Source organism: Onychostruthus taczanowskii, unplaced genomic scaffold (assembly GCF_017590055.1).
Source record: "Onychostruthus taczanowskii isolate IOZ18803 unplaced genomic scaffold, ASM1759005v1 scaffold28, whole genome shotgun sequence".
Lineage (NCBI taxonomy): Eukaryota > Metazoa > Chordata > Aves > Passeriformes > Passeridae > Onychostruthus > Onychostruthus taczanowskii.
In genome coordinates, this window is record NW_024500128.1 from 6305688 (window position 1) to 6329172 (window position 23485).

The window sequence follows — 23485 nt, forward strand, 5'->3', positions numbered from 1 at the left end:
CTGTGAGGGGTTTGAAGAAGAAAAAAAACAAGCCGCCGAATGCTTAGGGTTGTTTCTTTTTTATTTTCCTCCTCTAAGAAAATGCAAAAGAAATGTTTCTCTTCTTTGCTCTTCTCCCCCAAGTGGAGGAGGAAGTGCGAGAGCCCAACGGCCCATGGCGCCGCTTCCCAAACTACATTTCCCAAGCTCTCCCCTGGGCGGGGCGTGGGGCGGTGAGCTGTTGGTGCCGGCGGTGGGGAGCGGAGGATGCTGGAGATGGCGGCTGCGGTGGGAATGCGCCTGTAGCCCTGCTGCTCTGTGCCTCGCCTCGGGCCGCGACTGAGTGAGGAGCTCCTGTGAGGAAGCGGGGCTGCCGTCCCGGGGCGGCTCGGACTGCGCCGTGCCAGGGAGCTGTCGCCTCCCACCCAAGTAAGCCCCCGCCGGGCTCAGTCTCCCTTCTCTGGCTCCACGGGGATGTGTGTCCGTATGTGTGTGTGTGTCAATGTCCGTGTCCCAGGCTCGGTGTAGGTGCTGTGTGTGCTGCTCAGGGACTCTGTGAGGGAGGGCAGGAGGGAGTGAGAGGCGCGTGTGAGGGCTGTGCTGTGCCGTGCCAGCCCGCACTCGGCGGCAGCAGGTTGCCTAGCGGGCATAGCGACGGTGAAAAAGCTGGAAAATACGTGTTTTTGTTTGTCGGACTTGGTTTCCTTTAGAGAGGAAAGGCTTGCAGGCTGTGTTTCTTCCGAATCCCATTTTGCCCTTGTTCCCGCTTGGAGCAGCGGGTGCACGGCAGCCCCTCGCCTCCTGTGCGGGCTGTGGGATCGGCTGTGTCCCGGTTCATAGGCACGGAGCTGTGAGTTTTGAGCTAGGATAATGTTATTGTCAAGCTGCCCGCAAAGGGATTAGTCTCCTCGCTCCTTCCCTCCCCCTTCTTAAAATAACATCAGGTAGGGAACAGAAAAGCTGATTTGTGCCCTGTATGACCGAGTTCTTTAGTCGTGTCACTGGAGCATCTTCAAGGCGATTATGCGGTGGAAGTTTTGATATCGTCTGTTTATGTCTCCATTTACTTGTCTAAAAATAATTTCTCTTGCAGAAGACTTGCATCAGAATGTTTTTTTTTCTTTTTCCTTTTTGCTTGTACTCCTTGGTGAGAGAAGAGAAGAGAACTCAGTTCTGTGACTTTGAAAACTTTTCATTATTTAGTGCTTGCAACAGAAGGCATTTAACAGTTTTAAAAAGTCTGTTATTTTGTTGCATTTTCTTTATATATCTAGCAGCATCTGTCACATCTAATTCAGCTAATGACTGTAAGATTCCTGAGGTTGTTTTCTGAGCTGTATAACCAGAAACTCCAGACACCTGGAATTAACATTTATTTAGCTTGCACTAGGGCAATGTGAAACAGAGAGGTGTAATATACTTAAGGAAACCTGTTGCTAACAAAGAAAAAGATTTTTGTATAAACAATTGCATGTACTAGTATAAACTTTAACAATGGTTTGTTTCCTTTTCAGTAAAGAAGAATGTCCTTGTTTAAAGCTAGAGACTGGTGGTCCACCATACTTGGAGAAAAGGAAGAATTTGACCAAGGCTGTCTGTGTGTTGCTGATGTTGATAATAGTGGCAGTGGACAAGGTAAATTCAGACTTAAAATTGCTGGCTTTTAAGCCACACAGCTGTAGGTTTGCTTTGACCAATGCATGCTGTAAGCTTGTTAGCCAGGCTAGTTGGCTAGTTAGTTTTAGGTCTGCTATCTTTAATGTGTCCTTGTAGGCTCAAGAAGACAAATTGAGTGCTCTCTATCTTTTTATATTTGTATGCTGCTAAATATGTTAATTCTTGCTTGTGTTCACTAGTAACTTCTCTCATGTCTTATTCCCTCAATGGTAGATATTATTAAAATAAAGAATTTTCAGTTAGTCATGGGAGCAAACACATTGTGACTTCTGAAAGCCTAAGGGGAGAAAAAAGGAAGGTGAGAGCTAAAAAGTCAAGAATTTACTCTTTTGATCTGGGAAGGAAGTGACTTTGCTGAAGGAAACCCTGCGTTTTTGTGTAGTCATTAATAATGTGAAATAGTCTGTGCTGTCAGGGAGAGGTTTTGTGTATTTTTAAAAATTAATAAATTCTTGGTGTCTTTATGATATCATGCTCACCTCGGAACTTTGTTTTTGCCCATCTTTTAAATACCACCAGGGGCAGTGATTCAGCCACTTCCCTTGAAAGTCTCTTCCAATGCTTCACAACCCTTTAGGTGAAGTATTTCCTAATATTCCATCTAGGTTTCACAGCCCCTGCTGCATCTCTAAGCCCTTCACTGGCTTTGTTGCCCTTCTCTGGCCGTGCTCCACCACCTCCGTGACTTCCTTGTAGTGAGGGGCCCAAAACTGAATACAGTATTTGAGGTGCAACCTCACCAATGCTGAATACAGGGGGTCAATACTTCTCTGGCCACACACTTTCTGATAGAAGCCAGGATGCCATTGGCCTTCTTGGCCACCTGGGCACATGCTGGCTCATGCTCCAGCTCCTGTCAACCATCACCCTAGGTACTTTTGTGTTGGGTAACTTTCCAGCCACTTTTCCCCACTCCCCACTGTTGTGTTGCATGGGGTTGTTGTGAATGAAGTGAATGACCTGGCACTTGGCCTTGTTGCACCTCATACAATTAGCCTTGCCCCATTGTTCCAGCCTGTCCAGATTATGCCACAGAGCCATCCTACCCTCTAGCAGATAACCCTCCCACCCAACATGGTGTCATCAGCAAACTTACTGAGGGGGCACTTGATCCCTTCATCCAGGCTGTTGATAAAGATAATAAACAGGACTGGTGCCAGTACTGGGGAGTGTCACTTGTGACCAGTCACCAGCTGGATGTAACTCTATTTACCACCACTCTCTGGGCTCAGCCATCCAGCCACTTTTCTACCCAGTAAGCAATATACCTGTCTAAGCTGTGATTATCCAGTTTCTCCAGAAGAATGCTGTGGGAAATGCTGTCAAAGGTTTACTAAAGTCGAGGTAAACAACATACAAAAATCTGTCCCTTTTCCATTAAGATGGTCACCTTGTCATAGAAGGAGATCAGGAGCACTTCATAAACTCTTGGTGGCTGGGTTTGATCTCCTGGTTATCCCATACAAGCTGTATGATGGCACTAAAGATGATATGCTCCATGACTTTCCCTGGTACCAAGGTCAGGCTGACTGGCCTATAGTTCCCTGGATCCTGCTTCTGACCCTTTGTGCAGATGGGCATGACATTTGCTAGCTTCCAGTCAGCTGGGAGCTCCCTGGTCAGCAGGACTGATGATAAATGATGGAGAGTGGCTTGGTGAGCACTTCCACACTCAGTGTTCCTGGGTGGATCCCGTCTGGCCCCATAGACTTGTGTTCGTGTCTAAGTGATGAAGCAGAATGCTGACCATATCCCCTTGCATTATGGGGGCCTCATTCTGCTCCCTGTTCCTGTCTTCCAGCTCAGGGGCTGGGTACCCAGAGAATAACTGTTGCTCTATTGAAGACTTAGCCAAAGGCAGTACTAAGTACCTCAGCCTTTTCCTCATCCTTTGTCACTATATTTCCCCCCATATCCAATAAAAAAAAAATAGAGATTCTCCTTGGCCATCCTTTTGTTGCTGATATATTGATAGAAACATATTTAGTGTTTTATGTCCTAGTTGGATAATAGTCTTTTAAGTCCTAGTTGGATTTTGGCCCTTGTAATTTTCTTCCTGCATAACCTTACGATTCAGCTGATTCAGCCCCCCTGATTCAGCTGCCCTTTCTTCCAAAGGTCATATCTCCCCTTTTTCCTGAGTTCCAGCCAAAGCTTGTGCAGCCAGGATGGTATTCTTCCCTGCAAACTTGTTTTTTGGCACATGGGGATGGCCTGGTTCTGTACCATTTTAGACTTCCTTTGTTACAAATGTTCAGCCTTCCTGGGCCCCTTTGCCCTTCCGGACTGCCTTCCAAGGGACTCTGTCAACCAGTCTCCTAAATGGGTGAAAATCTGCCCTCAGGAAGTCCATGACAGTAGGTCTGCTCTTCCCCCTCCTTTCTTCTCTAAGAATCGAATATAAAATTTTGTGATTGTTGTGCCCATTACAGCCTCCAACCATCATATCACCTAAAAATCCTTCTCTGTTCACAAACAGCAAATCCAGTGGGGCACCTTCCCTACTTGGCTCCTTCACCAGTTGTGTAAGGCAATTATCTTTCATACACTTCAAGAATCTCCTAGACAGTTCCTCTCTGCTGTGTTATATTTTCAGCAGACATCTGGTAACTTGAAGTCCTTCACGAGAGCAAGGGCTGGTGATTGTGAGACTTCTTCAAGCTACTTATAGAATATTTTGTTGCCTCTTTATCCTTTTTGGGTGGTCTGTAACAGACTCCAACCATTACATCTGCCTCACTGGCCTTTTCCCTGATTCTTACACATAAACACTTATCTCCATTGCTGCCATCACTGGTGCTGACAGATATTCACGTATCTGCAAAAAATGTAATTGCTAAAGTTAAACTAGAAGACAGAACATAATGAACATTAATTGAATAATGTCAACATTCTGTCTTTTTAGGGTATTATTTGAAACACTCTGCAGCATATTGAATTCCACGTGTGCATGCTATTGTATTGTGTAGTATCCTATGTGCTGTTTTTGTTTGTCTTTGTTTTTTAGATAAAATCATTGTGGGCAGTTATAACGGATATCTCCGAATCTTTAATCCACATCCTGTGAAACCTGGAGATGAAGTACAGCCTGAAGACTTGCTCTTGGAAGTGCAGTTGCAAGAACCAATATTGCAGGTGGAAGTGGGAAAGTTTGTTTCGTAAGTAAATAGCAGGCTATGGTGCTGTTTATTTAAATCTTAGATGTGCTTTTCTTCCTTTGTTTTGCAGGGTGAGTTTTCAGTTTCTAGATGGACAACTATTAATCACATCTATGACTCCTATAATATGCATTTGATCTGCTTCTTGAAGCATCTTCATATTAGAGAATTTTTACTTAAGGTGTATATACAGGATAATCTTCCAGATAGTTATACAATTTTTTAGAAATATGTAGAACAGTAAAAACTTCACATTTAAAGTTATCTTTTAAGGTTTTAAGAATACTTGACTAACTTGTTATTGTCTAGGATGTAAACTGCTCAATTTTTTCCTGTTTGATAGAGGATAGAAGATCCTTAATTCCAATGAATTTAGTGGAAACAAGTGGCCAGGTAGAGGAGAGATACTGTGTCTAAGGAAAACACCCTATAGTTAATTGGCTGTAAGAGAATCTAATTAAGAGAACTTAATTTTAGAAATTGGTTCTTGAATGATTAATTTTAATTTTGCAATGAACATCTAATACTGTAGCATGAACTTCATTTAAAAAATGAAAGTAAAACCTGTACATAGAAAATATTTGTGCTCTGAGATCAAAGAGTCAAGTGCTCATGGAGTGACCCTTTGCAGGAATGATAATGTCTTATTCTGTGAAATGAGCTAAAACATTTCAAGTACTTTACTAGAAGTACTATTTGTGTTTGGAGGAAGAGGAATGTGAAGGTTTGAAGGTTCCGTGCAGCTAGTACAAAAGTGGATTTGAAAAAATAGTAGTGTCTGATATTGCTGAATAATGCTTGTTTGGAGGGATGATCTGCATATCATCCCTTCATGAAGGATTAACAGCATCATATTTCAAATGAGTTTCAAACTCAACTGGGAACATAGTTGGGTTGTTCTTCATATTTGAATCTCAAAATATTCTTAAAGGATTTATTTTGATTTTGAAATTAACTCCAAACACTTCAGCATGAATTTAGGAAGATCAGTACTTCTGAGTTTTTATGCTAGCATCTAACACCTAAACCTTTGCATTTGGCCTACACATGAGAGCAATTTCAACATGTTTCTTGAACTTTATCCTGTATGAATTCTATTTGAATTTATCTGAAAATAGTGGTTTTTATACTCTTCTTTACAGTGGCACTGAAGGACTTCATCTGGCTGTGTTGCATTGCCGAAAACTCTCTGTGTATGCTGTTTCAGGTTAGTTTACAGATCCAAGCTTTCCAGTGATTTTAAGTGTATTCTAAAGCTTGGATTAGGTTAATGTTAAACTTGGTATATACAGTATTTGCTCGTTATCACTGAAGATCTGCAGTCATGTTCTTTCACTCAAGCCCACATAAGAAGAGGAGACAGTAGTAATTAGGTTTAGCAGAGGTTTGCTGATGTTCTCCATGCCTGAGATGCTGTGATGTGTGTGATGGTCTATGGCTAGCAGTGATTGTGAGCACCTAGTTCTCATTATGGTTTTATGAAGTGGTGTTACTGTTCAACATGCTCATGGCAAAATAGTTTGATAATGCCAACCTACTTAGCTCTTTAAAAAGAAGCAATTATTATTCTTTCTGAACTCAGAAGTCCAGATAATTTTTTAGAAAGCCAGAGTATTGGTAAGGTAGCCCATGAGAAGACAGAAGGTTAATACTGGTAAGAAGGTGAAACCACTGTGTTTTGTCTTAAATCCTCTTTCTTCTACTGTCTTTAGCTGGCAATTCTATATGATGTATTCTCTCTGTATGTGAAGAGCCTAGTAATGAAATACATATTGTGTGCTTTGATTTTTTTTCTTCTATGTGTTCTGAGAAAAGCACAGATTTAAGAGATCTATTAATGGTACACCCATCTTCAAAATTCAATAGACAGCATGGTGTTGTTAATTTTCTCCATGCAGGGACACACTCCGTGATTCCTTTCATTACAAGAGCACAGTTTTCTTGTAGGAGCAGCTTGTTTCCTATTTACAGCCTTGTAGTCAGTTTGCAAAAATGTGCTCTCTTTGCCTATCTGGTGACACCTGTGAAAGTGGTCTTTGCTGAGGAGGGATTCTTAGAGAAGTGCTGCAGTTTTCATGCTTTCTCTTTGCTGTAATAGTGTTTATGCCTCAAGATTGTGGCCTACCAGTACCAGTACAATTTTTATTAAAACAATTTATTTTAAAATTTGCATTAAGAGCATATGACATTAAGTCTAGAAGTCTTTAGTAGTTATAATTTGCTGTTTGGTCTACATGGCTTAAGCAGTTAAGTAATAATAAAGGTAAAATTTTGCTATCTTTTAACAGACCTTTCATACTAATCTGTAAGCATTCATGGTTTAATGGGAATTTCTGTCATCTGAATGGGTACTCTCAAACAAGCTCCTTTGAGAAATAACTATTATTACTTCTTTATGCTTTTAAGGCGAATGACACTTCCATAAAGTGGAATCTTTACTTCCTTTATACATGCTACCTTATCTGTTATTCATACTAAAAATCACTATGCTGCTTCTTTTGACAAATGAAAGCATCCTTCAGGGGTGACTAAAGTATGGCCTTGATATTGTAAGTCAATATACACAGACTGACTACTTTCTAACTTGTTTACCCTGAAGTGTTGCTGATTATCTAGTTACTACTCAGCAGGGCTTTTCCCCTCATGTCTATTCCAGTCTTTTCCCTAACGTGGGCCTGCTTTAGGGGTGATTGTTTAAAACTGTGTTTGATTTGTTTGGAGAAATTGCCTAGAAGGTTAGCATAAACTACAAATCTTTCATAGAATGTTGTTTAAGTTGTTGGAATAACATTTGTATAATTAAAGCTGTGGTAGGATTTAGTGCAAAGCACCTTTTTCCCAACTGATGTGACTGTTCTCAAAGGATTTGATTTACCTTTTTTTGTTTGCTAATATTAGTCCTTAAGTATTAGTTTATGTAATGAACTTTACTTTCTTCATGGGGTTCAGGAAAAAACTTGATTCTTGAAAGAGGTACTTCAGTTTCTTTAGAAAGATTTTTATTTTCTGTTAGTTCCTTGAAGGAGTCAGGAAGTTAAAATTCATGCAGACCTTTTCAGAGAATGTGATGTATATCACAAAATTATTTTCATTACCATATGTTTGTCTTTTATTTTTGCATTGCTGATCATTCCATTCGATGTCAGGCAAAGTAAAGGCAAGTGATAAGTGTGCCCTAAACACAGCTTTGTCAAATTGTAGTTAATGACCAGCTACAGCTTAATTGAAGACAAAGACTGTTGCAGCTGAAGCTGGTTGTTAGATACAGTATATTTACCAAATAGCTAGAGAGTCATAAGAGCTCCCCTTTGAAGAGGGGGATTCAAAGCTTTTTTTTCTGATCTTAGAGGTGTGTCCAACATGAAAAATACATTTAAGTAATAAAATCTCAGCCTTTTGTGAGGTCTCTATACCATGTATAGTATAATGAGACCTTATTTCTTGTTCTGACTTTTAGGAATTTTGTAGCTTGGTGTTTTTTTGTTTTTTTGTTTTTTTTTTTTTCCATAAAGCAGCAGTTTTAGCCTACATATCTCAAAAATCACTAGAAATTAAGTTACATTTTTTTCAGATTGTTTACACTGGTACTCCTTTACTTCTTCCACTGTGTGTATCAAATTAATAAATATTTCCCCTTTGTTTTTTTTTTTTTTTTTTTTTTTTTTTTTTTTTTTTTTGGTAGGAACTCAAGGGAATGTGGAGCATGGGAACCAGTATCAGATTAAACTGATGTATGAGCATAATCTTCAGAGAACTGCTTGTAATATGACTTATGGCCCATTTGGTGGTGTAAAAGGTAAGCTCCTTGTATATTCTTTATAATTGGTTATTTAACTGAATTTTGAAATGCAGCATGATGCTGTTGTCTAGAGGAAAACATCTTTCTATTCATGATGGTACTTTTTATCTGATGCATATTGAAAATAACTCAAGTTGAAATGAGTGAAGACTATTAAATGCAAATAGTTGTTTTCTCACATTTTGAACTGTATATGACTTTACAAGGATAATATTGATTTTAAAAAAAGTGACAAAATTCCTGGCTCTTCCCTTGTAAAGTACTTCAGCATCTAAAAATAATTGTTTTCTTCGGTGCTTTAATTCTGTTTTACTTTTCTGCGCTTGCTTATCCTGGACAAGTTAAAAAGTTCACATCTTCTTTTGCTGAAGCTAAGGTATCAAGTGTCTTGAAAGATATGTAATGCAGACTTCTAAAAAACTACTTAAACTTAGATTAGGAAAACAGAACAGTGGACAATAATTTATGGTGTGTGTGTAGATTTGAATGAGTTTAATAGATATCAGTATTTTTTGCACTTATGGACCTGTGAACTTGTTTTTGTGTTCTGATTTGGAAGCATTTAGATTGGCTTTGCATAACATCTCCTTTTCTTCAGAAGTAAAAATTGCCCAAAAATATTTGGGGGGATGGCAGTCATGAACAAAAGTGGTGTCACTAAACTGTTGGCAGAGTGATAAGTCACTTTCTGAGGCAGAAAGTCTCCTGCATCAATATGGCAAATGTATGTAGACAGTCCCTCAGTTCTGAGTCTGTAATAACCTTCCAGTTATAATGCTACAATGCCTTACCCTTAACTCAGGCTTGCCCCTGGGCTGCCCAAAATCTTTACTGATTGAAGAGATTTTCACCTACTAATTTCCTACAGCTACCTTAGGAAAATGGTCAGCTCGTGTGGGTAAGAAGGTGTAAGGGCTATGAGTATCTTGAGAAATTAGGATATATATGGTATGGTCATATTCCTGTTAAAAGCAGAAAGACAATACAGAGGTTCCTAAATCTGAGAAGAAGGAATTATGTTCTCTGACATTCTACAATGGAGTTACGGTGACAAATGTATAGGGGATAGTAAACTAAGTGTTGTGAGTGTCTAGAACAGTTCAGAAATAATAAAACAAGTAAACATGTACCACCATATAGTTCTGCAGAAGAAATTCTCTGGATATTTTACATGCATGTTTGTTTACCATGGAAGCCTAAGTGGAGGTCTGATCACCAGCTCAATCTTGATGCCAGACCTGTCTCATGAGCTGTGGTGGAAGCAAGTAATCTGATGGAGAAGGTGTCTTTTCAGGCTAGGGAGACAGGAGGTAATGTTTACCCTAGAACCTACTCAGCAAGCCAAACACTTTTCAACACCTAGGATGGCCAAAATGAGGGCCAGTCCTGACAAAGCAGCAAGAACAGCAGAAGGAACTCTGGTAAGTTCTGTAAAGTTTTGAGTTTTGTGTGTTAGCATGTTGTGCTAATTACCTTTTCCTTTTTTCTTCACCATGTTCTAGTTCACATATGTGTGTTTATTGCTGTCGGACAAAGAATGATCTCAAGTCATAAATAAACGAAGAAGGCAGATGTTTATGTTATGTAATGAATAATTAATATTCATATTGTAAGATCAAGATGTTTTCTGTTTAAGACCAAATTCTAGGAAAATTATAGTGAATGCTGTTACCTGATAGGAGGCTAGTAAGGCATGTGTTGAAGCATCAGAGAAATTGTCAAAATGGACACTGGGAAAAGTTCTTTTTGGGAAATGAAGGAATATTCTTTTTTTTGGTAGATATCCTGGTCTGAATATTCTTTTTATGTGGCTTTCCCAGACTATCTGATTAGATTTCTTATCAAGGAAATACTTTCAATCTCGCCCCAAGCCTTTTGCAGTGAATCTATTTCAGGTTTTTTTTTAAGTATCATCTTTAATATCTTGTTCTGTCCTTGAGGCTTATGAAGGACAGTATTGTGCTTTTATTTCCATCTCACAAGACCAGACAGAGTGAAGCAGAAAGGACAGCAAGTGCTGTTAATTTTAGTAAACAAATGCCTGTCCTGGTCTAGCCTGCCATGCTATCAATGTGTATCTGTGTTTTGCAGATGTTCTGGTGTGCCACTGAGAGTCTGTAAGTAAATAAACATTTTATTTTTTTTTCCATCAGCCTTCCACAGGCTTCTCTGGAATTCTTTTCAGGAATCTACTAACAATGTCTCTTGCCTTCAGTAGAGGTTAATTCATGGTGGTGCTCTAAGCCTGCAGCAATGAGCTTGCTTTGCTAACAGTCTGCCTTCTGCACCACAGTCTGGAAGAAAATATAGGGAGAGGTTTTGCATTTCTTGCTGTCTGTTACTACTGTGACTCATATGTGTCTTACTGCTATACTCAAGCATGTTTGAAACAATGTGAGAGTGAAAGAGGCCCTTCACAGGTCATGTTCACAGAACTAATGAAGCAGATGTAGGAGAATAGCAGTTGAACAGAAGGAGGAAAGCATGTGTACAGGGACAGCATGCCGTGGGAGTGTTGGAGAGGAGGGTGAATGTCAGTTCCCCAGGAACATGATTTTTCATCTGAGTAAGCAAAGAATGCTGTAGCAGTTGACACAGAGAACTTTATCTATGAAGTTGCTCAGTCTTGCTCAGATTTCTCTTGCTGAGGGTTATGCTTTTTTCTTCTTATGGAGCTCTTAATCCTGTACCTTCAGTGGTAAAGCAGTGCATTCTACTCAGCCGTAGGATTTAACACTGACAAAAGAGAAAGAAGATTGAGTTTGCAGTCCTGAGTGGTATAGGACAGGTGAAAAGTAAAGTCAGGACCATGAACTTTAGGCAAGCAAACTTCCCACTCTTCAAGGAGTTACTTGGACCCCATTTGAAACTGTAGCTCAGGGACAAGGAGTCAGAAATTGGCAGATCTTCGAGGATGCCTTCCATAGCATGCAAGAGATCAGGATCCCCAGATGTGAGAAATTGGAAAAGGAAGGCAAGAGATGGACATGTCTGAGTTGAGACCTGCTGGTCAAACTAAAGGGCAAGAAGGAAATGCATAGCTAGTGGAGACAGGGAGAGGTAACCTGAGAAGAAGATAGGGATGCTGTCTGGTTGAGTAGGGATGGGGTCAGAAAAGCCAAGGTACAGCTGGACATGAACTTGGTGAGCGGAGCAAAGAGCAACAAGAAGGGTTTCTACAGGTACATTAGCCAAAGGAAGGTCAAAGGAAGCAACACTGGCAAACTGGTAAGAGTGGATGAGTGGAAGGCTGAGGAACTCATCAACTTTTCTGCCTCAGAATTCACTTGTAATCTGTCTTCTGGGCGGTAGTGGGGGAACAAAGTCTCTTCCACTGCAAGCAAAGATTGGTTTTGTGACCACCTGAGGAACCTAAGTCTACGAGACTTGACTGAGAGGCATCTGGGAGTCCTGGGAATTGTCTGATGTAGTTGCCAGTCTACACTCCATGGTTCTTGAAAAGTCATGGTAGCAGATGAAGTCCAGGGTTACTGGAAAAAGAGAAATATGGAATGCATTTTAAAAGGGCTGGAAAGGACCCCCCCAGGAAGTAGTGACCTGTCAGCCTCGGCTGTGTGCCTGGAAATGTCATGGAACAGAACTTCCTAGAAGCTGTGCTAAGGCATATGGAGAACAAGGATGTGACTCTTGATAGTCAGCATGGCTTCACTAAGGGCAAGTCCTGACAGATCAACTAGTGGTCTCGTGGTAGAGAGCCATGGAGTGACTACATCAGTGAATAAGGTAAGGATTATGAATGTTATCTATCTGGACTTCTGTAAAGCCATTGACACACTCTCCCACAACAACCATCTCTTTAAACTGGGGAGAGATGGTTTTCATGGGTGGGCTGTTCACTGGATGATGAATTAGTTGTATGGTTGCATCTAGAGACTCATAGAAAATCCCCAGTTTGAAGGGATCCATCAGGATCATCCAGTCCAATTCATGACCCTCTGCAGGACACCCCAAGAATCACACCATGTGCTTCTTGAACTCAGTCTTGGTGATGTGTGACCTCTTCCCTGGGGAGCCTGCTCAACCACCCTTTGTGTGAAAAACTTTCCTGGTATCCAACCTAAAATCTGACTCACCTTGTCATTTCCTCAAGTCCTGTCACTGGTCACAAGAGTGAAAGATCTTTTTCACAAGATTGAAAGACCTGCTCCTTTACTTCCCCTCAGGAGGATGTTGAAGACCACAATGATATCTCCTCTCAGTTTCCTCTTCTCTAGGCTGAACAAATCAAGTGACCTCAGTTGCTCCTTGTAAGTCTTCCTCTCCAGACCCTTCACCATCCTATAGAAGTACAGAATGACAAGTGGTGTTCTGTAGGCATCTGTAGTAGGACCAGTGCTCTTCAATATCTTCATCAATGATCTAGGCAGTGGGATTGAGTGCACACTCAGCAAGTTTGCAGGTGACACCAAGCTGTGTGGTGTGATTGACACACCTGAAGGATGGGATGCCATCCAGAGGCACCTGGACAATCTTGAGAAGTGGGCCCATGGGAACTTGACAAAGTTCAACAAGTCCAAGTGCAAGGTTCTGCACCTGGGTCTGGGCAAACCCAGATGGAGAAGAATAATTCAGGGAGACCTTAATGTGGACACTTAAAGGGAGCCTAAGGGAAAGCTGAGGACAAAGGCTTCATCCTACAAGAGGAACGATTTAGATTAGATATAAGGAGGAAGATTTTTTACAATGAAGGTGTAAAACACTTCAGGTCAGATTGGATGGGGTTCTGAGCAACATCTTGAAGATGTCGCTCCTCATTATGGGGCAGGTTTGGACTAGATGACCTTTAAAGAACCCTTCCAACCCAAACTGTTCTATGATTTGATGATTTTAATGTCTCGAGTTGTTTCACGTGTTCAAAATACAGAAACAAACACTGCTAGATGTGTATTGCATTCTCATTCAGCTTTCTTCAGTGTAAGTTTTTGTTGTTCTGTCCCTGCTAGTTTATGGCAAGCTTAGACCCTTGTAATATTTTGGTCTATTTGACAGCACATCTCTTTGGTTGAAATCTGATGGAGATGTAAAACCTACCATGTATGACTGTCACTTCTCAACTGTTCATTTTTTTGTTTCTTGTATTAAGAAAAAAGCTGTTAGTGATTTCTCTGTGGGGAGTATTATGAAGTAAAGAAACCTATTTTGTAGCCTTGTTTCTAAATTTCATTCTTGCTGGTGTCTTCACATTAATTATTTGATCTATGTGCAATTTTCACGTGTGGAAGAATTGAGGCAGATGTTCTCATAACAGATGAAGAACAGATGAAGAAACAACAAACTCATTTATTCTCATCATAGAAAGTTGAAACCTAAATTAAAGAAACTATTAAAGCTGTAGAATAAAAAACCCAAAGACTGAGAAGTTGACCAGTGGCTTGCATAGATTAACTGTGCATTTTTCTTAAAAATAGCAGAGTGTGAGTTGTGATTGTCACCACTAGATGGTCCTCTTACAACACTTACTGGTTAGCATTTCTAAAGCTGCATTTATTCTGGAACTGATTCTACAGGTGTATTTACTGCAACACTTAGTGAGGTATAGAAAGCACAAAAGCACTTTCTGAAAACCTCAATAGCTAAGAGTCTTATTGATCGAAACAAAATGTATTCTGGTGGTTGTAGACCGTTGGCAAAAAGGTGAAATGAAATTTATTCTTTCTTTTAGCAGAACTGTTACAGGCTCAGGGCTGTGAGAAATAACTATGAAATCCCTTATAAGTTTAGCTAGAATTCTAAACAAAGCTAATGGAAATGTTTAAAAATAGTAAATGGAAAACACCTACAAAGATAAAAATGTAGAAGTCAAGCACAGTGTAGGCAGAGTTGGTTGTGACTTAGAACTTTAAAATCTGTGGCAAAGGATTATAATGCAGATCTTTGCATCTCTTTGCTGCTTTAGCTATATGTTTGTTCCTTGCTGTCTCTGAACACTGGTGCTAAAATGAAAACAAGAAACTATCAAGGAAGGACATATAAAGATCAGCTATTGATTTTATATTAAAAAAACCTAGTATTGTTAGCTTAGACTTTGAAAAGTTGAACTTTAAGACACTGCCTCTGTTGTTTAGAATGCATGTCTCCTTTTCATATTTCTGAATTCTTCCTCATGGTCTTAGAGCTATAATTTGAGTTTGTCATCCAGTGCTCCAATTCTAGCATATGGGTCATTTTAGAAAAGATGATTAATGTTAGAATCATGAGTCAGTAGTGCTGAACCCTGGTTTTCAACCAAGTGAACTCTTAACCTAGCCGCAAAATGTCACAGCCTTTAAGCAACGAACATATTGTAAACTTCATGGTTTACTTGAGAGTACTCTACCTTAAGCTGTCTTTTTTTTTTTAGTAAGAAAATGAAGGTGAAAAGGCATATATCTTTAAGATGTATGTTGCACCCTTACTTTTGGTGAGTACTCAGCTTTAGAAAAAATTTACTTTATATAAATCCATTCATCACATAAGTTTTATAAGGTCAGGTTTTACTATTATGGCATCGTGCAATTACACCACCAGAGACTGCTCTGCTAAGAATTCAACTGTCATTATATGAGGTGATGTTTGCTGATAATTTAAACTATCTTGGAAAGTATTTTCTGTTTTCACATCTGTAGTATGTTCTGAGTCTTTATGAGTCAAATAGCAATGACCTGGTACTTGGCTCAAGCTCTTAGTTTAAGATGATGAGCTCATTAGAGAGGTTAAGTTTGGAGGCAGCCTGGGCTGTTGCAACCCTGACCTGGCTGAGTTTGTGATCTCAAGGAGCATGGTCTTGGCAAGAAGCAAAGTCAGGACCCTGAGCTTTGGAAGAGTGAACTTCCAGACAACTAAGGAGTTGGTGAATGAGATGCCCTGAAAAACTTAGGGACAAAGTAGCTGACTAGAGCTGTCACTTAGAGCACAAAGCTCTCAATCCCAATGTGTGAGAAATCAAGCAAGGTAGGGCAGACACTGGCATGGACGAGCAAGGATTTAGTCCTCAAACTGAGAAGAAAGAAATGTGCAGCCAGTGGAAACAGAAGACAGGTGACCTGGGCAGAGTACAGTGATATCAGATGTGTAGGGATAGGATTAAGAGTGTCAAAGCACTGATGGAACAGGATTTGGTGAGGGATGTGAAAAATAACAAAAAGCTATTCTGTAAGTATACAATGTCAGAAAAAAAAGGCCAAGGGGACCAATAAATGACAAAGGAGAACTGGTAACAACATATATGGAGAAGACTGAAGTACTCACTGAGTTTTTTGCCTCAGTCTTCACTGGCAGTCACGTTTCCCACATCTCTCAAGTCCCTGAACATCTAGTGGGAGTTGGGAGAGCCAAGTTCCTCCTGCTGTAAGCAAAGAGCAGGTTTGGGATTACTTGATGAAACTGAATAGCCACAAGTCGGTGGGGCCTGGTGACATGCATCCCAGGATCCTGGGGGAACTGCCTGATGTTCTTGCAAAGCCACTCTCCATTGTATTTGAAAAATCAAAGGAGTCAGGCAAAGCCCTGGTAACTAGAAAGAGGGAAACACCTCTCCTATTTATAATAAGAGTAGAAAGGAAAATCTGAGGAACTACAGACTAGTGAGCCTCTCCTCTGTGCCTGGGAAAATTATGGAGGAGATCATCCTGCAAGCAATGTTAAGGCATGGCTTCATGAAGGTCAAATCATATCTGACTAATCTGGTGGCTTTCTGTGATGGAGTTACTGCAATGGTTGACAAAGGATGGTGAATGCATATCATCTGCCTAGGCTTCTCTGAAGTGTTTGACATGGGTCTACATGGCATCCTTAACTCGCAACTGGAGAGATGTGGATTTGCTGGATATGCTATTTGTTGGATAAGGAACTGGCTGGATGGATGCAGCAGGAGAGTTGTGATCAATGGCTCTATGTCCAGGTGGAGGCTGGTGACAAGTGGCATCTCTGTCTTGGGACCAGTGCTCTTCAATGTCTTCATCAATGATCTAGGCAGTGGGATTGGGTGCACCCTCAGCAAGTTTGCAGATGACACCAAGCTGTGTGGTGTGATTGACACACCTGAAGGATGGGATGCCCTCCAGAGGCACCTGGACAATCTTGAGAAGTGGGCCCATGGGAACTTGACAAAGTTCAACAAGTCCAAGTGCAAGGTTCTGCACCTGGGTTTGGGCAAACCCAGATGGATGAATACTGATGGGGCTATGAACTTATTGAGAACAGTCCTGTGGAGAAGAACTTGGGTGTTCTCATGGATGAAAAGCTGGATATGAGGCAACAGTTTGCACTCACAGCCTGGAAGGCCAAGTGTATCCTGGTCTCCATCAAAAGCAGTGTGAACATCAGGGTGAGGGAGGTGATTGTCTGCCTTGTGAGACCCCACCTGTAGTGCTGCTTGCAGTTCTGGAGTCCTTATCACAGGGAAGACATGGAACTGTTGGGGCAGGTCCAGAGGAGGTCCACAACAACAATCAGAGGGATGGAACATCTCTTCTCCAAAGACAGAGACAACTGGGATTTTTCAGCCTGGGAAAAAGGCTCTAGGGAGAGCTTGTTGTCGCCTTACAGTATTTAAAAGGGGCTTACACAGAAGAGGGAGTGTGACTTTTTACAAGGGCAAATAGCAATGGGACAAGTGGGAATGGTTTTGTACTAAAAGAGGAGAGGTGTCCCATTCCTGGGATTTTTCAAGGCTAGGTTGGATGGCCCCTGAGCAACCTGATATAGTGGGTCCCTGCAATGAGAAGTGACATCATCAACTAGACCAGGTTGCTCTGAGACCTGTGCAGTCTGATTCTGAATATATCTAGGGATGGTGCATCCACCACTTTAGTGCATAACCTGTTCCAGTGTTTTACCATCCTCCTTGTTAGAAAAGTTCTTCCTTATGTCTAATCTAAATCAACCCTTTTTTATTAAAACCTTTAACCCTTGCCCTGTAACAGCATGGTCTTCTAAAGTTTGTCCCCGTAAGTAATTGTTGTACTTGGGTCGTAAACCCTAAGTGATGGAGTTTTTTTTGCTGATTGGAAGTCACTGCTGATTGAAGGCTTCTGATAAATAAGTTGCATGTTTTTCCATTTTTAAAAGATATAAATGGAGTGAAGCAAGTGAACTGGATGTAGTGTTTTAGTTGAGAATTTATTTTCTTATTCTTCTTTATCATGCAGTGTCCCTCCAGTTCAATTTCTAAGGCATAAATCTGGTATTAATCTAGAGATAGTCAAGTCTTATTAAGCAATATTCCATATATTATTTAGTATTACTAAAGTTAAAACAGTCTTAATTGAAAAACAGTGAGAAGGGTTTTTTTTTTTTTTTGGTAGCTACGTAGTGATTGGATTTTGAGCCAGTATTGTTATATTTTGTGATTGATATAATTTAGTCATAATTTTATGTAATTACCATGTTTTATTTTTTATGGTTACACCAAAATCATGTAGGCCTTGTTATTTTTATTAAAATAATGATGAATTGGATCTGTTCTACCTATGCAGAATTTTGGTTAATCAATTTACCTTTGTTGACATTAGTTGTATGAAATAGTAGTAGTAAACTATTTTAATGTGAAAATATTAAAACTCCTTATAAATGCATAATCACACAGACATTAGTTGAGATAATTATCAGCTGGTTAAGAATGTCATCAATTTACATATTGGCACAGTAAAAGATTTTCAGGGAATGGGCATTAAGCAAAACTAATTTTTGATTTAGTGCAAATAAATTCATATTACTTCATAATTAATTTTAAACATCTTTGCCTAACATGATGTTTAGATAATTAGTGCTGAAGTTACCTTAATTTTGTACCTACAACATACGTGTGCCTTGACTTTGTCATGTCATATTGAAGGTATTTAGACATGGTATGTTTTCCTGCCTATAGAGAAATCCGAGAAAGAAGACAGTAGTTTGGAAAATGAATCTTACTCCTGCTTTACCATTTTCTGTTGGATGGGTTAGGGCTTAGCCACTTTATACTGTTAGCTTAAGTCCTTCTACATCTTGAGAAACAGTCAATGTACTTCTTGTGCCTCACTGTTCTTAAAAGGAGATTTACTGGTGTGGAGCCTGCTTATAAGAAATGATGGTATTATGCTTTTTATAGTGGAAGAAAAGTGCCCTTATTACTTCTTTAAAAAAGTTTGCAGATCAAGCCACAATTTAATTCTTTGCCTTGTTTGCCTTGAGTCAGATGTGACTTATGTTTGAGGAAAGTATATGCAATAAATTTCTGCTGAAGTAATGTGAAGAGTAGAGAAGGGCTTTAAAGTAAAAACAAAGCCACTGTTACTTGAAACTTAGGCAGCTTTACAGATTATCACATAAATTTCCTGCAGTCAATTGTGCATTAGACTGAATGCTGGGCAGGATAGTAGCTCATATATGAACAAACATCAGTGTGTAAGGAGTGAATACTAAAGTTCTCTGCTTTGAGGCCTGGTGAATGAAGTGCAGGTTTCCTGACCTGCTCTCTGAAGTGCATAGGAAGTGTGTGAATGATCACATGCTCTAGTAGGAGGATGCCCTTTCCCAGGTGAGGATTGAGTTCTGTGGTTTTTCTTCAGAGTGTGAGTGGTACATTAAGGTGGGTGTATAAACACTCTGAATGCTTCCAGTTTTCTTTTTCATTTTTAAATAAAAAAATATTTTTTTCAATTTTAAAGATCTTTTTTATCTTCTTAAGAACTAAAAAACCAGCATATTGAAATTCTCACCAGTGGGGGACACAATCTATTGAGTTGCTCTTGAAAAGAATACTGATTTTATTTTGTGACAGGCTGAAATCATAGTTTAATAACTTTTGCTTTCATAACTGCTGAATTATTTTTGAATAGTGTTTGCTGACAGATAATGGTTTTGCATTGCAAAAGCACTATTACTGCTTTGTGTGATTCCACACACTTGCATTATCTAATAGTTAAATAAAAAGTGAATTAACCACAGTTTTCTATAACTCTTCAAATGAGTTGATAAATGATTTAGTATTGGATCCCCGTAACAAGAACAGGCTTTGAAATTTGCATTTTCATCTGAAAGCTTAATGCCTTAATTCAGCTTCCAGAGTAGTTCAGATTTATTTGAAGTTGTTTCATAGATACTCTACCAGTAAAAGCAGATAATAAAACAATAGCAAAGGGAAGGAAAAAAAAATACAGCTTTGGCATGAAAATGTTACAAGCAGAAAAGTGTGAAAATACCTTGAGCCCATCTTTTTCTCAGCAAATGGCCTTGAATTCATTTTGCTTTTATTATAGCACTGGCCTAGAGGCAAAGTATGTTTGAGTGTTACAACAGAGAGGGTGCTACATGGAGGAACTTTTAAAACAATGAAATACAACATATGCATAAACCATGCAACCTTGTAACAGGAAACTTTGTGAGGAGGGTAGACTGTGTTTAACTTTTCTACAATTCTGCAAGAATAAATTTTATTAGGTGTTAGTCAGAAAAAAAATTATCAGCTGAGTTTTATGCTGTAAGGTTAAATGATTCTTATGACTATGTTTAAACACTGGAGCAGTATAAATTCAGACTTTGATTTATTGGCTAGTTCTGTTAAGGAGCAGGATATTTAACTGTTGCCTTCCTTTTAAATTGCTTCTGCATAAGGACAGATTTTTGGAAAGGTTTGGGCTTTGAGGTTTTTTCATGGAATAGGTCTGGTGATGACTACTTCTAAATGGTTTCTCACTTAACTTTGGCAAACTGTTAGTGTTTTGTTTTGGTTTTATTTTTCCCTATTAATAATTGAGTTAGAACTTCTTCTCTAAATTGAAGAAATGAATGGAAAAATAATCAAGGAAAATGTTCTCTGAATTTCTTACCATCCATTTCCTCTTCTTAACAGTAATGATTGTAGCCTAATGATCACAGCCTAACTGAAATAAAAGGTCTCATTGCCTTCAGTTGGCCAGAATTTTGCCTCAATTATGAATTCCTAGATAAATCTCCTAATCACCAATTTGTTTAAGAAAAGAACTGTAATTTAAATGGAGTAAAATCAATTGCAGAAATACATAACTTTGAGAGCAGTTGTATATGTAAGTGAAAGACTTGTTTTTCAAAACTTTGGTAAATTCTGTATGACACTTTGTCTAATTTCCCTTGTTGAGGTATGGTACCCAAAAGTGTGCAGTGACTGTGCACTGGTAGTATAAAATGTTTTCTGTCTTACATGTGGGGTTGTGGCTTCTGCAGTGCTCCTGCCAGGAGTCAGTGAGTGCAAAGGCAGAACAATAATTACCTCATATGTTTTTAATAGCATATGTATATTAATAATGACCCAATCTGTCTTTTGTCTCTTTGATGACATATTGTTGACTCATTTTAATTAATCGTCCTACTCTAATCTCCATACTCTTCTTCTTAGTGCTGTTGCCTGCCATTCTCTGGTTTCCTGTGAGTCAATTGTCTGAGATCACATCAGATGTTTTATTTCAGTTTAGAGATCCTGTCTCTAAAGTTTAGAAATGCAGTATATGTTATTACCCTGTCTGATAAATAGTTTGGCATGATGAATTTTCTGTTACTTCAAACCTATGTACAGCTTTTTTATTTACATATGTACTTTCTTATTTAAATGTTCCAGCATTTCATGTGAATGTGTTTGTCTGTAAGATTTGTTTGCTGCCCCATATTTTTTCTCCAAAAGAATAAAGTTTTAGTTTCTAATTATTTAGTCTATTTTGTCTTCTCAAAGGGTCTTTCAGAAGTGTGTGTATGTAGCTTTTGTTTATTTTCCAGTGGTCATCAATGATTACTCCATTACAAAAAAAGTCTCCAAGCTATAGGAGTTTATTTGGAGAGTGACCAAACCCTTGTTAGTTGCTTTCCCAGAGGGTTGAGATGTATCTTGTACAAGCTATAATGCTTCATACTAATTTTATTTTGGTGCAAATCATTCCTATCAAAAATCACTCTACTACATAATTGTGGTAGCTTAGTCCCTAAGTACCACACAGCTGCTCACTCACTTTCTCCCGCTACACCCTGGTGGACTGGGGAAGAGAATCAGAAAAAGGTAAAACTTGTGGGTTGAAACAAGAACAGTTCAAAATTTTAAATAAAGTATGGTAGTAATGATTATAGTAATAAAATAAAGAGAGAGATAAAACCCAAGAAGAATAATGCACAGTACAGTTGCTCACCACCCACTGACTGATGCCCAGCCTGGCCCCCATCAGCAATCAGCCCCATTACAGCCAACTCCTCATTTGAGTGTTCTCAGTGTGTTTCCAACAGTCTAAAAATACAGGATAACAAATTGTTCCTGTGATGTCTTTTCTGAGATTGCCAGGAGGGAAACTAATATGATGGTGATTTTTTTGATAGAGATGTAATTCACTGACTCATTTGACCACAAAGTAAGAGTTAAGCTTTTCTGTATGTTGGTTACTAGCCTAAGATATATATAGACAAATGACTTGAATGTGAAAAGTGCCTGTTTCCTTGGTGTTTTTAGCAAATTAAGTCAAGCTGTTTATTTCTATTTTTTAGGGTATATTTGAAACTTCTTGAAGAAATATTGGACTTTCATCTAATATTCTATACAGTAAACCCTCACTTTTGTATTGTAAGCTTCTGAGTAAGAATAACCATCTGACTTTGTTATAAATATTCTCAATGAGTTCTTTAGATGTGAATGCAGTTATTCAGGAGATTATTCTTCAGCATGTATCTTTAACAATTCTTTTTCTCAAAAAATTAGTAAATAATCACACAGAAGGGGTAAAGTTGGAAGGTACCCCTGGAGGTCATCTAGTTCACAAACCCTGCTTGTCCCTAGAGCATGTTACTTGGGGTTGTTTCCAGATGGCTTTTGAATATTTCCAGAGAGGGAGACTCCACAGTCCCTCTGGGCAGACTGGTCCGGTGCTTAGCCACACCATCACAGTAAAGAAGTTTATTCCTCATGTTCAGGTGGAACTTACTGTGTAAATCAGTTTCTGCCCACTGGTTCTCATCCTAGTTCTTGGCACCACTGGGAAGAGTCTCAGTCCATCCTCTTGTCACTCTCCCTTCAGATACTTCCTCATATAAGTTGATAAGGGCTCCTCTCAGTCATCTTTCTGAAACTAAACAGGCTCAGCTCCCTCAGCCTCATCTTTGAGGTCATCCTTGTTGGTGTCCCCTGAACCTGCTGCAGAGGCTCCATGTCTCTCTTTTACTGGGGATCTTGGAGCTGGACACAGCACTCCAGATGTGGCCTCACCAGGGCTGAGTAGAGGGGCAAGATCACGTCCGTCAGCCTGCTGGCAATGCTCTTCCTGATGCATCCCAGGATACCATTGGCATTTTTGGCCACAACGGCACACTGCTGGCTCATGGACATCTTGCTGTTTCCCCTTGGTCCTTCTCCACAGAACTGCTTGGACCAGCTGTTTTGGAACCCTTGTCCCTCTAGGGCACATTCCCCTGGGATTCTTCAAGAAGGTCCCTGAAGAGGCCAAAGTTAGCTCTCCTGAAGTCCAGTGCTGTGATCCTACTCACTGACCTGCTTCTTCCTCACAGGACACTAATGGTCTCATGGTCACTGTAGCCAAGGCTGCGCCCAACCTTCACATCTCTAATCATGCATTCTGTGTTTGTTAGTAAAGGTCCAGCAGCACACCTTTCCTAGTAGGTTCTTTCACCACCAGTGCCAGAAAGTTATCATCAGTACTTTCCAAGAACCTCCTGGGTTGTTTATGCCTTACTGTGTGGTTCTTCCAGCAGATGTCCAGGTGGTTAAAGTCCTCCATGACAACCAGGGCCTATGACTGGGAGGCTACTTTCAGCTGTCTGTATAAGATCTCATCTGCTTCCTTCTTCTCCCCAGGCAGCCTGTAGCAATCACCCACAAGAGTGTCACCCTTAATAGTTTGCCCTTTAATCCTAACCCATAAGC

General features: G+C 39.7%; 1 protein-coding gene across 1 annotated transcript in view; it reads left to right on the top strand.

Moving 5' to 3' along the window:
• The first annotated feature begins 76 nt into the window (after nt 1–76).
• The window catches only part of BBS9 (Bardet-Biedl syndrome 9), a 285824-nt gene continuing 262415 nt past the window's right edge, over nt 77–23485 (top strand). Inside the window, exons 1-5 of the mRNA XM_041407964.1 lie at nt 77–408; nt 1494–1614; nt 4664–4814; nt 5957–6021; nt 8497–8610. Of these exons, the coding sequence (XP_041263898.1) occupies nt 1503–1614; nt 4664–4814; nt 5957–6021; nt 8497–8610 (442 nt within the window). The 5' untranslated portion in view covers nt 77–408; nt 1494–1502. The remainder of the gene's footprint in view (nt 409–1493; nt 1615–4663; nt 4815–5956; nt 6022–8496; nt 8611–23485) is intronic.